Source organism: Lonchura striata, chromosome 3 (genome assembly GCF_050655825.1).
Source record: "Lonchura striata isolate lonStrDom1 chromosome 3, ASM5065582v1, whole genome shotgun sequence".
In the NCBI taxonomy this organism is placed as follows: domain Eukaryota; kingdom Metazoa; phylum Chordata; class Aves; order Passeriformes; family Estrildidae; genus Lonchura; species Lonchura striata.
In genome coordinates this window covers 31,921,199-31,936,014 of record NC_140705.1, presented here as the reverse complement: position 1 = coordinate 31,936,014, position 14,816 = coordinate 31,921,199, and the positions used below count along the sequence as shown (strand labels likewise).

The 14,816-nt window shown below is 36.8% G+C and overlaps 1 protein-coding gene across 5 annotated transcripts in view; it reads right to left on the bottom strand.

Annotated features, from left to right (window-relative positions):
• The window catches only part of MEI4 (meiotic double-stranded break formation protein 4), a 145,870-nt gene that overhangs the window by 90,562 nt on the left and 40,492 nt on the right, over positions 1-14,816 (bottom strand). For 3 of the 5 annotated variants that reach the window (XR_014953642.1, XM_031504411.3, XM_085574769.1), the window contains exon 2: positions 1,074-1,286. Coding sequence is in view for 4 of the 5 variants with exons in the window: in XM_031504411.3 (XP_031360271.2) it covers positions 1,074-1,149 (76 nt within the window). In the remaining variant the exon portion in view is untranslated. Of the gene's footprint in view, positions 1-1,073 lie in introns of all 5 variants that reach the window. The other 2 variants (XM_077782323.2, XM_085574767.1) reach the window with 2 other exon arrangements.

The following is a 14,816-nucleotide window of genomic DNA, read 5'->3' as shown; positions in this document are numbered from 1 at the left end:
TGTCTGTGATGTTGGCAGTGCTGCACATGTGGCCAGCTGCCCTGTGCTGCCCAGTGCTGCCCTGCGGTCCTGTCCCAGAACCAGCTCTGCGTCTCTGTGAGCATGGCCAGCTTCATTCTCAGGTATGACTACCTCCCTCACAAAAAAAGGATACAGAGGCAGGAGTTTAATCTCTTTGTACTGAAAAATTAGGACAGGCATAGGTGATCTGTTAGGTGCTACCAGGAGGTGAACAAATTAAAATGTAGGAGTAATGACCATGTCAGACTTTTGAGTCTAATTCTTGCCTTGAGCTAACATGTGAGCAATAATTATACTCTCTGCTGAGCTGCTCTATGGACACGAGTAATTATAGTCCTCGATACACAAAAACGTGTATCTCATTATAATGAAGTACAGAAGTAAACAAAAATAAATGGACTAGAACTAAATGTTCAGAAAACCATTTCTATGCTTGGCTTTTGACAGTCACCCCAGGTTTTACATTCAAATGAAATTTGCCTGTGGAATTCTGGTCTTATAAGTGGAGCTTGTGTGAAAAGTAAAAAGCTTCTTTGTAAGTAAAAGTAAGTAAAAGTAAAGAGATTTTTTTTTGTGAAAAGTTAGAGATAGATGTTCAATACCTGAAAAGAAAATGGTTATTCATCTAAAATATTTCATTTGGTAGTAATCAAAGGGAAAATTTTGCAGAGATACCCTGCTTGTAAAGATAAAACACAATTCTCTGCTCACGTTTCTGTGGTAACTAGCTCAGTAACCCTAAATAATTTAGTATTCCAGCCCCATTTCCTTAAAACCCTAGAGTACTTACAAAGAAGAAGTATAAAATTATGAAATTCATGACTAATTGTAGTCAGTTACTCCTAAGAGTTAATTCAGCTCTAGGGAATAAGTCAATTCATCCTAAAATAGGTGTCTTAAATACGCTGTGGATATGTGTATTTAATCAAAATAATCTAGCCTAGAAATATACAAAGTTTAGACTTAGAAATCTGATCTCCTTGTGTTCAGATTTAATTAAAGTAAATCTGCTACCAAACTTTCTAGGTATCCACAAAAAGTATAAAGCTTACCATGCAAAAAGCTGCACTGGAAACCCATGCTGGCCATCCAACTTCCAAGACAGATGTGGTGATCAGTCAGATACATTCAGTCTGATTCTTCTACTTTGGTAGGGAAATTGACTACATGGCTTCAGAAATTAATGTCATTTCCAGCACTTCACTATTTCCGTACCTGAAAGAACATGGCACTGAAATATGTCTGTGGTGGAAATCCTGGTTTCACTAAAAGAGAAAAGAGGAGATTTCTTTGATTTCTTTGACTTCAGAAATAACAGGATTTTACCCAAGGACAAGGATGGTTGTGCCACGTCACCCCAGGTGTTCACAGGAAATAAAGATACTTCCTCAAACTTCAGAAAAAAATCAACCTCCCCTTGTCCAGCAGCCTCCTCATTGCATGTTCCATCAAGGTACCTGCAGGCAACTCTGTGGTAGGGAACAGGTTGTCTTGTGCTTGAAAGGTGAACAAAGAAACGAGTGCTGGAGTTCAGCAATGACTCACATCTGACAGTGCAATTTCCTGGCACTTCTGAGTGGCACTGCCTTGCTCTGCTCCACAAAAACATTTTAAATGATGAGGGAGATATTTTATATGGAAAAGCAAAGCATGCTGTATGGGACTTAAAAGTATCTTCTTATTATTTCATCCCTTATTCAAATTACTCTTTAGATCAAGATTGTATTAATGCTCATAATTAATTTGGCCTTACATAATGCATGTAATCCAAGTATCTCACAACACTTCTTGAGCATTCTCTAATTGAGCTAGTCACAATCTCTCAGTGAAGTACTCAAGAAATCTGTGTGACTCATTTCATCCAGTACCAAAAGCAGTCACTTCTGGGGTCAAGTAGGGCACAGCAGCATGTTCAATAATGCATAGCAGCATTGTGCCACACTTTGGGAGGGAAGTGACAAGTAGAATCCCTAATTGGAACTACAGGGGGTTTAAGGAAGGGAAATGTATTTATCTATAATTTCAGATTTAAAGCTGCTAACTTGTTCTTTCCTCTGAAGATTGTCAAAGGCCCTTTCATGTCCAGTTGGCTTTTTTAGTTCACAAGTCCAAGAGGAATGCCTTACCACATCATGGTTTCATGACCTATTATACTTTGAAATTCTGTATCTACACATAGCATTTACTTGCCCAAAGTAAATAGCCAGTATGATTCTTCAATCAAAGATGTAAGCAGTTGCCAATATTTACCATTTCTCCCTAAAAGGCTTATTTGAAGCAGTTTTATTATCCCCACTGTACAGAAAAAAACTGAAGCATTAGGAAAATAAGTGATCTTTCTCTACATACTGAGAAAGTCAGTGATTAAAAGGTCATCAAATCTTGTTTTCCAAGCCTATATTAGTTTGCTAAGCTCTCACTTGTCGTTCTTTCTGCATGTTAAATCATCCCTAGCATTCAGTCTGTATGACACTCTATTTTTGATACCCTTAATTAAAATACAGCTTGAACACAGAGTCTATATTATTCTGCCTAACAGGAGAGCTTTCACATATCCATTCTCATTTGCTCTTCAACAAAAGCAAGCTTTAAACCCACAAAAAGCTACTAACCCCACTGATAGGGAAGCTCCCCAAGTATCTTTTGGACAACTGCTCCCCAGGTATCTTTTGGACTCTGCTCCTCAGAGCAGGAGCACCCCTTTTGTGCCACTGGATGTTCATTCTAATGGAGAAATGCACCAGGCTCTTTGGAGCTCCACAGGATGAGGCAGATGGGACACAAGCTTCAAGGGTCATTGGGGGACAAATTACTTCACCTGCAATTCCCCCATGAGTAGGATTGTCACAGCTCTGAACTTTTCACAGGTTCTTGCAGCCAGATTGGGCTGTAGTGATCTCCTGTGATGTCCTCTCTAGCATGCAAAACAACAGATTATCACAAAGGAATTTTTACATAGGATAAAAACCGTAATTAATTTAGATCCTGAGAGGAAAATGATCTGCCGTGTCTATAGGTTAAGTATTGTAATGGAAAACTACGCCACTGAATAGCAGAGGCTTTACTGTCTCAATTATAAGAAAACATTCCCCATGTTTCTTGCTGAGACAGGGGAGGAGCTTGAAAAACCTAGATGCTTTTACCAGGGCTCAGAAAAGCCAAGAGGGCCAGAAAACGCACCTTTTCCCATCCTGCTTGTAGTGTAGCAGGAAAATTACATATATATACATTTCAAGCCTTGACTTTCATGTGCATATCATTTTTTTACTTCTCTATAATGTAACATGTATTCTTATTATATTAAAAAATCTATAAACCCAGTGTTTTTACTATGTAGTAATTATATAACCTGCAGTGATTTGTACTATCCTCCATTTTATGAAAACTGTGAGAACAGATGTACATTATTATTATCAAGGGAGCAGACAGCCAACATGACCATTCCCAAGATGAAAACACATTTGTGAGATGACACTTTAAGTAAAGCTCCTATAAGGATTAAAATTCCACTTTCTGAATGATTTAATTACTTGCCAAATCTTTATGCTTCCAGATTTCTTGTGCTATTCTCTTATGAAAGAAACATTCCAGGAAAAAAGAAAATCCATCAAAGTTAATTTTTCCAGTTTTCTGATCATAGAATTATCACAATAATGAAATAATGTTATTCCTGAAGGTAAAAAGAACAGTTTTACATTTCACCAGAACATCTGTCAAAGTTTTAATAGATTTTGTGGTGTTCTTTTAACAACTTTACTCACTTTGAATAATAATAAGAGAAATTAGGCTTTTCATTTCAGGAAAAATTCTTTAAAACAGAATTTATATTCTCTTTCTGATTACACAAAAAAGTCCACATCTCCTTCACAGTAGATAATAAATTCCAGATGACTGTATGAATCACATTCACTATGGTGTGCATCATTAACAGCTGTAGCTGCATGGTCATGATAGCTGCACTTATATTTTCTATGTAGAAAGATCCATGCAACTTCTCCTCAAGAGAGAAAACAAAGTAGTCTCTAGAGTTAGATACTAATTGCTGAAAAATACTGAGTTGATCACATTGCAGTCCAAGGAAACACATGAGAGCAGTGAAGTTAACTTCAAGGAATTAGAAGAGAAGTTAAGATTGAACTCTTCATAGGGATGAGGAATGTGGCCTCCTGGGTGATATACCTCACTCCAAGTGAGGTACCCAATGACACAAAAAATTACTACAAATTGGAAATTCAAATTGGAAATTCCTTGATATTATTTGCTGACACTAAAGGGAGTGAAAGGCAACTCACTCCTTGATAGCTAACTGTATCTAAATTTTGGTCATATGTTTCTATTTTAAGTGTGTACAATTACCATCAAATCCTAGTTTTAAACTGTTTATGATAACCATTCCTAAAATCAACCAGAAGCCTGGGAAAATGCCAGGGTTTACATGCCTAAGAGTGATGCTAGGGCAGTGACATTAGCAGTGCTAAGTGTGCAACAGGGTGTCATAAACTGTTGTTTCTTGTTTAATTTTTCAAACAATATTGCATTTAAGTGAATAAGTGAACATGTTGTTTTAATATCGATATAGCTGTACTTGCTGCTGTGTATAAAGTGGGTGAAATATCAAAGAAAGCATGGTAGATAGAAAAACCCACATTGCTATAACCAAAACAAAATGACCAGATGTCCTGGCTTGGCACAGATTTGTAAATACTTTGCTATATGCAGAGCATGAGACCTTTGATCTTATTTGCATAAATTTATACAAAGAAGTGGAAGTATTATTTAGAGCGAGATTTAAGTTTTAAATGTGTGTGTGCTAATGCAAAACTCTAGCTGAACCATCAGTTGTTGTTAGAAATGTTAAACAAAAGTATTGCTGCGTGTCATTGCTCTGTTAGGATTTAGAGGCACTTAGAGGAAAAAGTATAGGCAGACAGCTGCACTGATAAAAAGCGACTGAAATCTGCTCTTAAGGGTATTGGCACATCACAGCTGGCAGAACAGCAGCAATACCTAAATTAAAAGTTAATTTGGGTATCTCCCCGTTTTGCGGCAGTCTGGCATGTTCTACGTTACCTTTGGTGAGCCTGCACAGATGTTACTGAGGGGAAAGCAAGCCAGTTCTCATAAGTTTACAGCATATGTTTTGCTGCACTGCTCAGATCTGTTTGGCTTTACTAGCCAAATTCAAAATGCATTAAATGGTAGTGATTTTTCTCTAGTTGTAACCATTTATTCTATGGCAAAATTGGATTACTGATGACAAAAGAAAAAAACAGGTGGTGGGGAAATGTAAACAACAGAAAAGCAGTGGAGGTTCTCCTAGAAAAATATTCAAGATAGTTATTTGCGCTGAAACAATAAAAGGTTTCTCAAATGCTAAACAGTTCAATATCCTACCCTAATCATACTTAACCTGCTATACTGATTAAGACCATTATAAATAATTTCAGTCCCCACCCCCATACAGAGTTAATCAAATATAGAATCAAGACAGACGGAACCTCAAGCACAGAAGGAAACATCTTATTTCTCAGTCATACTCAGTCATCCAGGAGAACAGATGGCCCTTAATAGCATGCCCTGAAACGTCTAATTACATGAGAAACTTTGTACAGTTTTTCTGGACTTTTAATTGGTCCCCCAACTGTGTGTGGAGACAGCCAAATGTTTTAATAGATTAAATAATAAATATCAAGATAGACTGTGTTACAGCATGTACAAGACCTGGCTGACTTATTCTTAAGGTGGATGTAAAAATATGGCAATGAATGGAGGGATTCAGCTCTGTGAATCCAGACTGTCATGCAGACAAGCTCTACTAATTTATTTGGAAGTCTTCCTCATAACATGTTGGGTGCCTTGACATCTCACAATATAGAAACAACAAGGTGTGTATGATAACAGATTTAGGGTCACTAAGAATTTAGCCTATATAAATGACATGAACGGAGCAATGGTTGGTAACTATAGCAACCAATAAAACCCTAACAGGAGAGGGGAATGGACATTACACATCAGCATGAAAAGCTGAAATGTAATGCTGTAACAAGATTGTTGTTATTGTTGTTATATTCCAACATATATTGGAAAGATATAATCTACTGAAAAAATATTTTTCAGAAAATTTCTATTAAAAGAATAATGCATATTTAATGATGGAAATCTTATTAAGTACTTAAACATTAGTAAAGCCAAACATAATTGGGTTCACAAGTGTTGTTAATGGACAACAGACACAGAAACTGAGCATTAAGTGAAAAAATCAGCAGCATTAAATGCATTTTGAACGCAGAACTGAACTCGGAACCTTATCTAGGATATAGGAGCTATACATTTATTGCCCATAACCTTGTATTATGTTTCCCACTAATAATAAAGGTCACAGGAAAGCATAGGAGTTCTGCTTAGTTGGTCAATCACATAATTTAATCCAGGTTGTGATTATGCTCTTTAACCACATTAAATTTTGTGCTGCAACTAGAAAAGCTGTCTCAAAATGTTGTTGCTCCGATGCTTAGAAACCTTCTTTTCAGGATAAATTTATAAATAGCTAGATTATACCCATTTGTTCTTGTGCCAGTAGTGGCTATTAGTTCAAATGGCTTTTCTCTGGTGTATTAACATGCAATATTATGGACATGCAACATTTTGTTAGGCTGTGAAAGCCAAGTTCCTTTTGAAAGATGGAACCACAGAATGCTTTATGTTGAAAAGGAGTTTTAAAGGTCATCTAGTCCAACCCCCCTGCCATAGGCAGGGACATTTTTACAACACCAGCTTTCTTTAAGCTGCATCCAACTTGGCCTTGAACACTTCCATGGAAGGAGCATCCACAACTTCTCTGGACAACCTGTGCCAGTGCCTCACCACCCTCACAGTAAAGACCATCTTCCCTAACATCTAACCTAAATCTCTCCTCTTCTAGTTTAAACCCATTCCTTCTTGTCCTATTGCTACTGACTGGTAAAAAGTCTCTCCTTTCTTATAACCCACTCCTCTATGTATTGAAAGGCTGGAATAAGCATTTTCCTAGAGCTTTCTTTTTTCCAGGCTGAACAACCCCAGTGTTGCTATAGGACACGTGAAAGCACAATGTGAGCCACTACTATTTGCAAGGTAAAAAAGGGTCATTTATTTTCTGACTCCAACTTTTATACTTTTCCAAAGGTGACAGTGGATTGGAGAGTGAATGTGCCACCTCTCCAAAGACATTGGACAAACTACTAGTCCATCAAGTTTCTCCACCCCTATGAAGGAATGCAAAACAATAGGTTGTTTACAGAAAGTTGTGTGAGAAAGTTTTCTAACAGAATGTAAACTCAGAAGGCTTTAGAAAATCTTAAGAATCAGGGTGACACCCCAGCTCTCTAAGCCTGTCTTCATAGGAGAGGTATCCCAAGCCTCTGATCATGTTAAAACTTTCTTCCCTCTAAGCATCTTAGATTACTTTCTCTGCTTTTCAGCATGCTTAGTTCTCTTGTGTGAACAGCTGTAATTGCACACTATACTCCAGGTAAACTCTTGCTTGAACACTGTTTATTACATTTCTATTTAATACATTTCTGTTTTCATATGGCTGCATCACATCAGGCTATCACAGGATCTCTACCAGACTTTTTTTTTTTTGTATTGTTCCAAAAGGTGACTTGATTTGATGCAGAAACTCTAGATACTACTCCACCGAATGTGTCCCATTTCTATTAACTCAATCATCAACTCAACTCATCAGGGTGCAAAAACCTCTATCCCACCTATGGTTGTCATTCCATTGTCTTTTATTCCTCTACATGTGGCTATGTTGTAATAACTGAGCTTTATCATTATTGTTTACACATGGCCTCCAGCAAACACCTGGAAAATTGTAATCATAGTGATAAGAATTTACTGGAAATATAGAGATATCTATTCACCTGCCTGTGCAGTATTTGAGAGATTTCCTGAGTGAAATCACTTTTGCAATCCTCCCACAATACAACTGACCAAAATCCTTTATGTTTTCATCCATATAATCTTTATTTCACTGTTGGTTATTACCACAATGTTTCTCAGTCCCACGCTTTAATCTTGTCTTTCCTGGAGAGCACAAACCTATTACCCATTAATGATTGTATTTTCATTATGCTTCTGGTTGTTGCACAGGAAAGAATCAGTTGATTTTAAAAGGTCCAGACTAATCAGCAGTATTTTAGGCACATTTCCAAGAATGAAGGAGGATACAAGAAATTAAAGACAATGGATAATCATGGCCATGAGGTCTGAAAGGAAATCTTGTTCTGCACAGTCCCCAGGTGTTGCAGATGTTCCAGGTTGTCCTGTTCTTATGCTGAAGGAAGAGTCAGACCATGGGACTTCGAATAAGAAAATTTTGAAGCAGTCAGAAATAACTGTGTAGAAGGTCTAACATCTAAAAAGATACTGCTTTCCCTTTTGTAGTTAGTCAGTGACACATGTGGCACACCTTTGTATAGTTAGTCAGTATGACACACCTTATTAGCTGTCTTTGCTGCCTCCTTTTCTCTGTTCACAGGTAAATCTGGTTGAATCAGATGTATGTTTACAGTGGTCTATAAATATGTTTTTTTTTTCCTCTGAAAGAATGCAAAAATCTTATGGAGCAAGAAAATTTATAGTGCTAGGCCTGTTACCAGCCAGCAGTAACCCCAAGAGCTTCCTCTCTGGGTGGAACAGCAGATGTCCTCTGGACCATCTGTGGTGGTTTGTGCCAGAGGGTCCTAAAGCTCACTTCCCAAATATAATGTCTCTCTATAAAGTCCGCTCCTTGCCTTTTCATGCAAATCCTAGTTGCTACCTGCATATTGCAAACATTTCAGGCTCTCCCTCTCATGCCCATTTCACGGTGACTTCTACCATGAGAAGGTTAAGCTGCAGTTGCTGAAGTTGTCAGATGGGATGGTCAGACCCCACTGCCCTGTCCTCCCTGGGGATTTTGTCCAGCTGCAGTTCTGTAAGGCAGACCCAGGTGCTCAGTAGACAAGATAGTTCTATACCACTAAACCTACTGATCCCATGCATATGCATATATTTTCCTTTGTACTCCTGAGAATTACCACTTCTCATGGTTGGATATTAGAAGTAGTGCAAAAATCTTTATTTGCTGCTATCAGAAGGTCTGGGAATTCAAGAACATCTAATATTATAGCTCCTGAAGCACAGAGATTTATGTCAAGCAGTTAGCATTTTTGTGTCCCCAGACCTTTCACTGGCATGCAGACAACCTACTCATGGTGCAGAGGCTGCTGTAGCATTTACCCCTTTGTGTAATGATTTTCAGGTGCTGGAAAAGTTTCCTTGTATTTCAAAAATTCTACAAAAAAGTACAAGAAAGCTAGTCTCATTTAAAAGTGTAAAGAGCTAAAACGTAACTTCTCTACTCTTTAAACATTTTGACAACTGCATTGCTAGAGGGAGAGCTGTACTGGAAGTCTTCCAGGGTGCAGAAATAGGATAAGAAACAGGATAAGAGAAATGGTATTAAAGAACCACAAAACCCCATATTACTCACAGGATGCTGGCTCTGAAAAATATCCAAAGGAAAGTTTGCTTAAGTAATGACACAGAGGGGGGTTTAGGAAAGTCAAGCTTGGGGGAAAGAAAACTGGAGTCTACAATTCCAGGAACTTCAAAATACTTAGTTATAGTGTCCAGGTTGTCCTGTTCTTTTGCTGAAGGAAGAGTCAGACCATGGGAATTTGAGTAAGAAAATTTTGAAGCAGTCAGAAAGGGCTATGAGAAAGCAAATTATAGATAAGAAATGAAGAAAGTTATTTGGAAACACTGTTTTTCATGATAATGGACAAGTCAAATAACCTTCTGGATGGAATCACCTAACTCAAATAGGGAAGTGAAAAACAAAGTCCTGTAATTTAATATAGACCTAACCAAGATGACTACTGATAAGTATTTAGCACACAGGACTTCAAGCTCAAAAAGAAAATAAGAGAAAGCACATACTAGGAAGATCTGCATGTGTGATCACTGTCTAACCAATCAAGCAGATGAATAAATCAAGTGAAGATTAAGTACATTAAAATTCTTAGCATTAGATCAGGAAAAGAACATAAAAACAACCAAACCAAACTTATTTGTAAGAGAACAGATCTATTTCTTTGGAATAAGAAATACGAAGAAATCTTAATGTAAAACTGTGAAAACAGTTCTAAGCTAGCAATACATAGTATATGAAGTGTTATTCTGAATTTAAATTAGATGTATGCACCACTTAGGATCAAAATAGAATAAGGGGTCTGGGTAGTTTGACAATTTGCTATTTCCTATCTAGTTGCATATTTGCTTCACTGTTTTATAGTTTTCATTCTGTATCTGCCCAATTTTTGCCTTCTTAAAAATAAAAATTGGTAGATGGAGGAAGAATTTTTACTGGGAGCTTATTACAGGGTGGCTGTTAAACTGATTAGGGTTTTGGAAACCATCAAACAACTAATCTAGATTAACGCACAAGGTCACATAGACAAATTAAGCTTTGTTTCCTGTGGACTTCCATGGTTACCTCTGGGGTTTCTCATTAGACTACTAGACAGGTAATCCAGTTACTTCAGGCTTGTCACACTGCAGATAGATATTACTTAAATTGAAGCGCCTGTCGACTTAAAGACACTGTATGCATTAGGATATTTTCCAGACCGGCACATTCTGAAAAATACTATTTCTTCCCCATAGAAATATTGAAAATTTTTCAGTATGAGACCTTGGTAGCATAAGTTACAAGAAAATAATTTTATATTCAATAATTTGGAGTATATCATGACTTGGCATTGTGAAAACAAAAGATAACATCACAAATCTGAAGTCAAATTGTCAAAGCATTGAAACAAAGTATTATAGAAAAATATTTTTATATTATTTTTTTGCCTTTTCTCAGATGTAAGCACACTTATTGCAGGCAACATAGTATGCACAAAATTGTATACACAAATAATAATTTCATTATATAGTGATTATGGGTTACAGACACTTAGAACAGAGAATGCTACAAATGCTATGACTACTTGACATAATATCAGTGTAAAAATGCATTATTTAATAGTTTTCAGAATATTCAGAGTGGTACTCATAGAACAGTTATTAAATCCTCTCCTAATAATCCATAATAGGGTTAAGATGTATATAAATAGATATGCCTGTCTGTACACATACACAAAGTTATAACAGTTATGATTCTATGTATGTGCATGAGGAAATAGGATATTCTCATTTACCTTTCCTGTATGTTCTTTGTTTTAAAAAATAAATGGGAGGGGAAGGGGGAGGGGGAGGGCCGGGGCAGGACAGGACAGTACAGGACAGGACAGAACAGGGAAGGAAAAGGAAAAGGGAAAGGGAAAGGGAAAGGGAAAGGAAAAGGAAAAGGAAAAGGAAAAGGAAAAGGAAAAGGAAAAGGAAAAGGAAAAGGAAAAGGAAAAGGAAAAGAAGAAAAAAGAATGTATAGTGAAAATATTCCCATGTACTTTAGGTTAGGAACCTGTTAACATCCCAGCCATATCTCCCTTAAGTATTTGACCCTGCCTAAAACTGGAGAAACATGAATTACAAATCATCTCAACTGCCTGGCCAAAATGAGTTTGACCTTTAGCTCACTTTGAATCAATTCAGACTACATAATCAGGATCTCAACCTACAAATAAATAAACAAGTAATGAAATGTGATGACCCACAATTATCTGTGTCTTTCCCACAGTAGCAAGGAGCCTTTCTGGATGACCCTTCCCAGTCCTCAAGAATTCATATTTGTGGTACTTGTGGAGTAAGTGGAAACAGCCACACAAACCTAGTGGGGAAGAGAGGAAATGCTGTGAAGGAGGAGATAAGGTGGGAGAACTCCAACAGAGAAGCAGGGGGTCAGAGTCCAAAACCACTACATTTTTTCCAGAAATTGAAGTAGATCTCTGGTTTGAGTAGGCTACTGAAGCTAATAGTGTATATTTTGAAATGCATGGACTTCATAAGTTACCTAATAATATTCCCATGTTTGTAACAAAATACTTTACAAAGTCAATAATATTATAACTGTCTGTGGTGGGGGAGGGAGGGGTCGAGAGAGAGAAGGGGGAGGAGTATTTCTGTAAGCAAAAGTCACTCAGAATGTCTGGAGATTTTTCCCAAGTTCCTGGATAATCTAAGACTAAATCCAAATTAGAAAAGCAAACTATTGGGAGAAAACATAAATAAATTCTAACAAGAGTGTCCCATAATGCTAGGATTAAAGAAATATAGTAACTATTAAATAATTTGAGGAATTTCTTTATTTGGAATGTCTTAAATTAAACTAAATATTTTATAAATGACATATAGACTTTATTGGGAGTTTTTCAAAACCCAGTGAAATGACAAACTCAAACCCAAAAGCAGATATTGAAGTATTTCAGCTTATGACTGGGTGATTAAATAATTACTATGGGGCAGCATTACGCAACAACAAGACAGTTAAGCTTCACTTAAAAAACTTAGAGTTGAGTTAAAGTGGCACAAAGACGAGCTCTTCAGGAGTCAGTGCTGCAGCTCAAAATCCAGAGTAAATTAGAGGAAGATGAACTAAAGGCTTCACTTAAACTTACAGTGAACCCCGTACATGAAAATGTCAAGAAGTGTTGTTTAGCTTAGAATGACAATACAAAGAGAATTGGAAGCTGTGTAAAAAAAGTGTCAACGTTTCTTCTGCCTAACAACACAAATTTTAAAACCCCTGCATTTTCACAGGATGTAAGTACTAATTTGCAGTCAATTATGATAAATTCAAATGCTGCACACTGTTAAGCAAAGGATGTGTGAGCAGTGGAGTGAGAGGAGAGACAGGTGAATCTCTGAGATGCATATCTCTGAGACCCTTGCCTTGTGGTGGAGACCAGAAGACCAAAAACTCAACTCAAAGCCAGATTTTATTAAAATATAAACTAAAATAAGAAGCACTTTAAAGAGAGAATACTAAGAATAACTAAATAAGACAGAACAGAAATAAAATTGTGTATAAGCAAATCTGTTCCATCTCTCATATATTCACAGGCAAATTCTTGCTTCTGTGCTTGGCTGCTGCGATCCCAGTATGGTTTGAGTTACAGCCAACTCATTCTCATCCCTGTCTGCCACAGAAGGGCTTGGGCTATGGGTGACCCAGGTCTCTACTCATTCCAGTACTGTCTCTATGGGCTACAGTTCCTCCCTTTTTGCCACGTTTCTGTCACCCACAGATACTTTTTTTCTTGCCCTGGGGTAGTGACCATCTTCCAAGCCTCTGGAGGGACAACCTGAGTCCACCACTCCGTTGAAAGGCACATCACATTCCAGGCTATCTGAGAACATGCCCCACAATCTGTTTGTATTTAGTTTTAGAATCTGGTATTTGGACCACAGAACTATATTGCATGGCAAGATGACAGCATTCTGATTTAATGAGTAGAAAAGTATCATTTTTTTTTACTATAAGAGAGAAATTTTGTTTCCTCTTTGTGACTCCATTGCCAATATTAGTTTTTAATGCATACAAGTGTTTTTTCCTCTAAGAAGCTTTTCAGATAAACTCTTAGAAATCGGAATACTTTATTTAAGCTGTGTTTAATATTTAACAGCTTTCACATGAGAACAATACCTTTTGACTTTTTGGTGGGTGCTACTTTTCATAGCAAAAAATTAGAAGAAAGGTTTAAGAGGTTTCCACTCCAAAGGGGAAGCAGTTTCAATTTAATTCAAAACAGCACAAAGAAAATTCCCTGAACCAAGAAAAATAATGTAGATGTATCTGATGTTCATACTGGCAGCTTGGAAGTGATGACATCATTGATGAGCACCAATATTCTGTTCATGGAAGGAGGCACTCAACTAAAGACTCAGAGAGAGAGGTCTCCCTGCAGTAAAGACTTGCAACATCCAGGAAGATATCTTGGATCAATACCATCTAGGTTCACTTCAGGCCACTTAACTACAAATAGTCAATTACAATAAAAGTTGCATTTTTTTTTTCCTGAAGAAACTGGTTACATATGTTAAAAATATTTTCTTTCTAATGTAGATTAACTCAGCAATTATTTGTAACTCTTGTTCAGAGCACATACTAGAGCCAGTACTATTGTGTACAGACATCCATAGTGAGACATTCTGCATGCAGTATGCTTAAATTTACAAAAAATAAAGTTTCTGTGACATTATTCACATAAGTAAATTTAAATACCTGAGTTGAAATTATAGTCGCAAACTGGGAACATATTTGTGCAGTCACTAAAATTATTTGCAAAATCTAGTGTTCATTCACACAGATTTCCAGTATAAAGGAAAATTATGGTATTTCTGTGTGGGAACAAGACCACTTACTTTTGCCATCTGGTGATGAGACTTGCATACATAAAATCAGGAATGTGATAGATGGAGAACTCAATCTCATTAATATTTTGCTCAGTGAATGGACAAACCTTTTGTGTTTTCTGAGAATATCTCTGGAATTTCTCAGAGGATGCAACATTAGTTGAATTAGGTATCAGAATTACTTCTAAATAGATTATGAAAAAAGACATTAGAGTATGCAAATGACCATTAATTGTAGCAATGTGGTTATTTTACTGTTTTGTGAAGTCTTTAAAAAAAAATGTTGTATTCCAAGTCTAAGTAATTAAAAGGTATAAAAAATGGACATATGGGGATAAAATCCCATCATAAATATAAACAAGAGACCCATGAAATAAATACTGAGAAAAAAAAAAAGAATTGAAAAAGAGCTATCTGCACAGCCATCTGGTTAAAAGAATTAGTCATGTTTAGAATAAATCTAATAT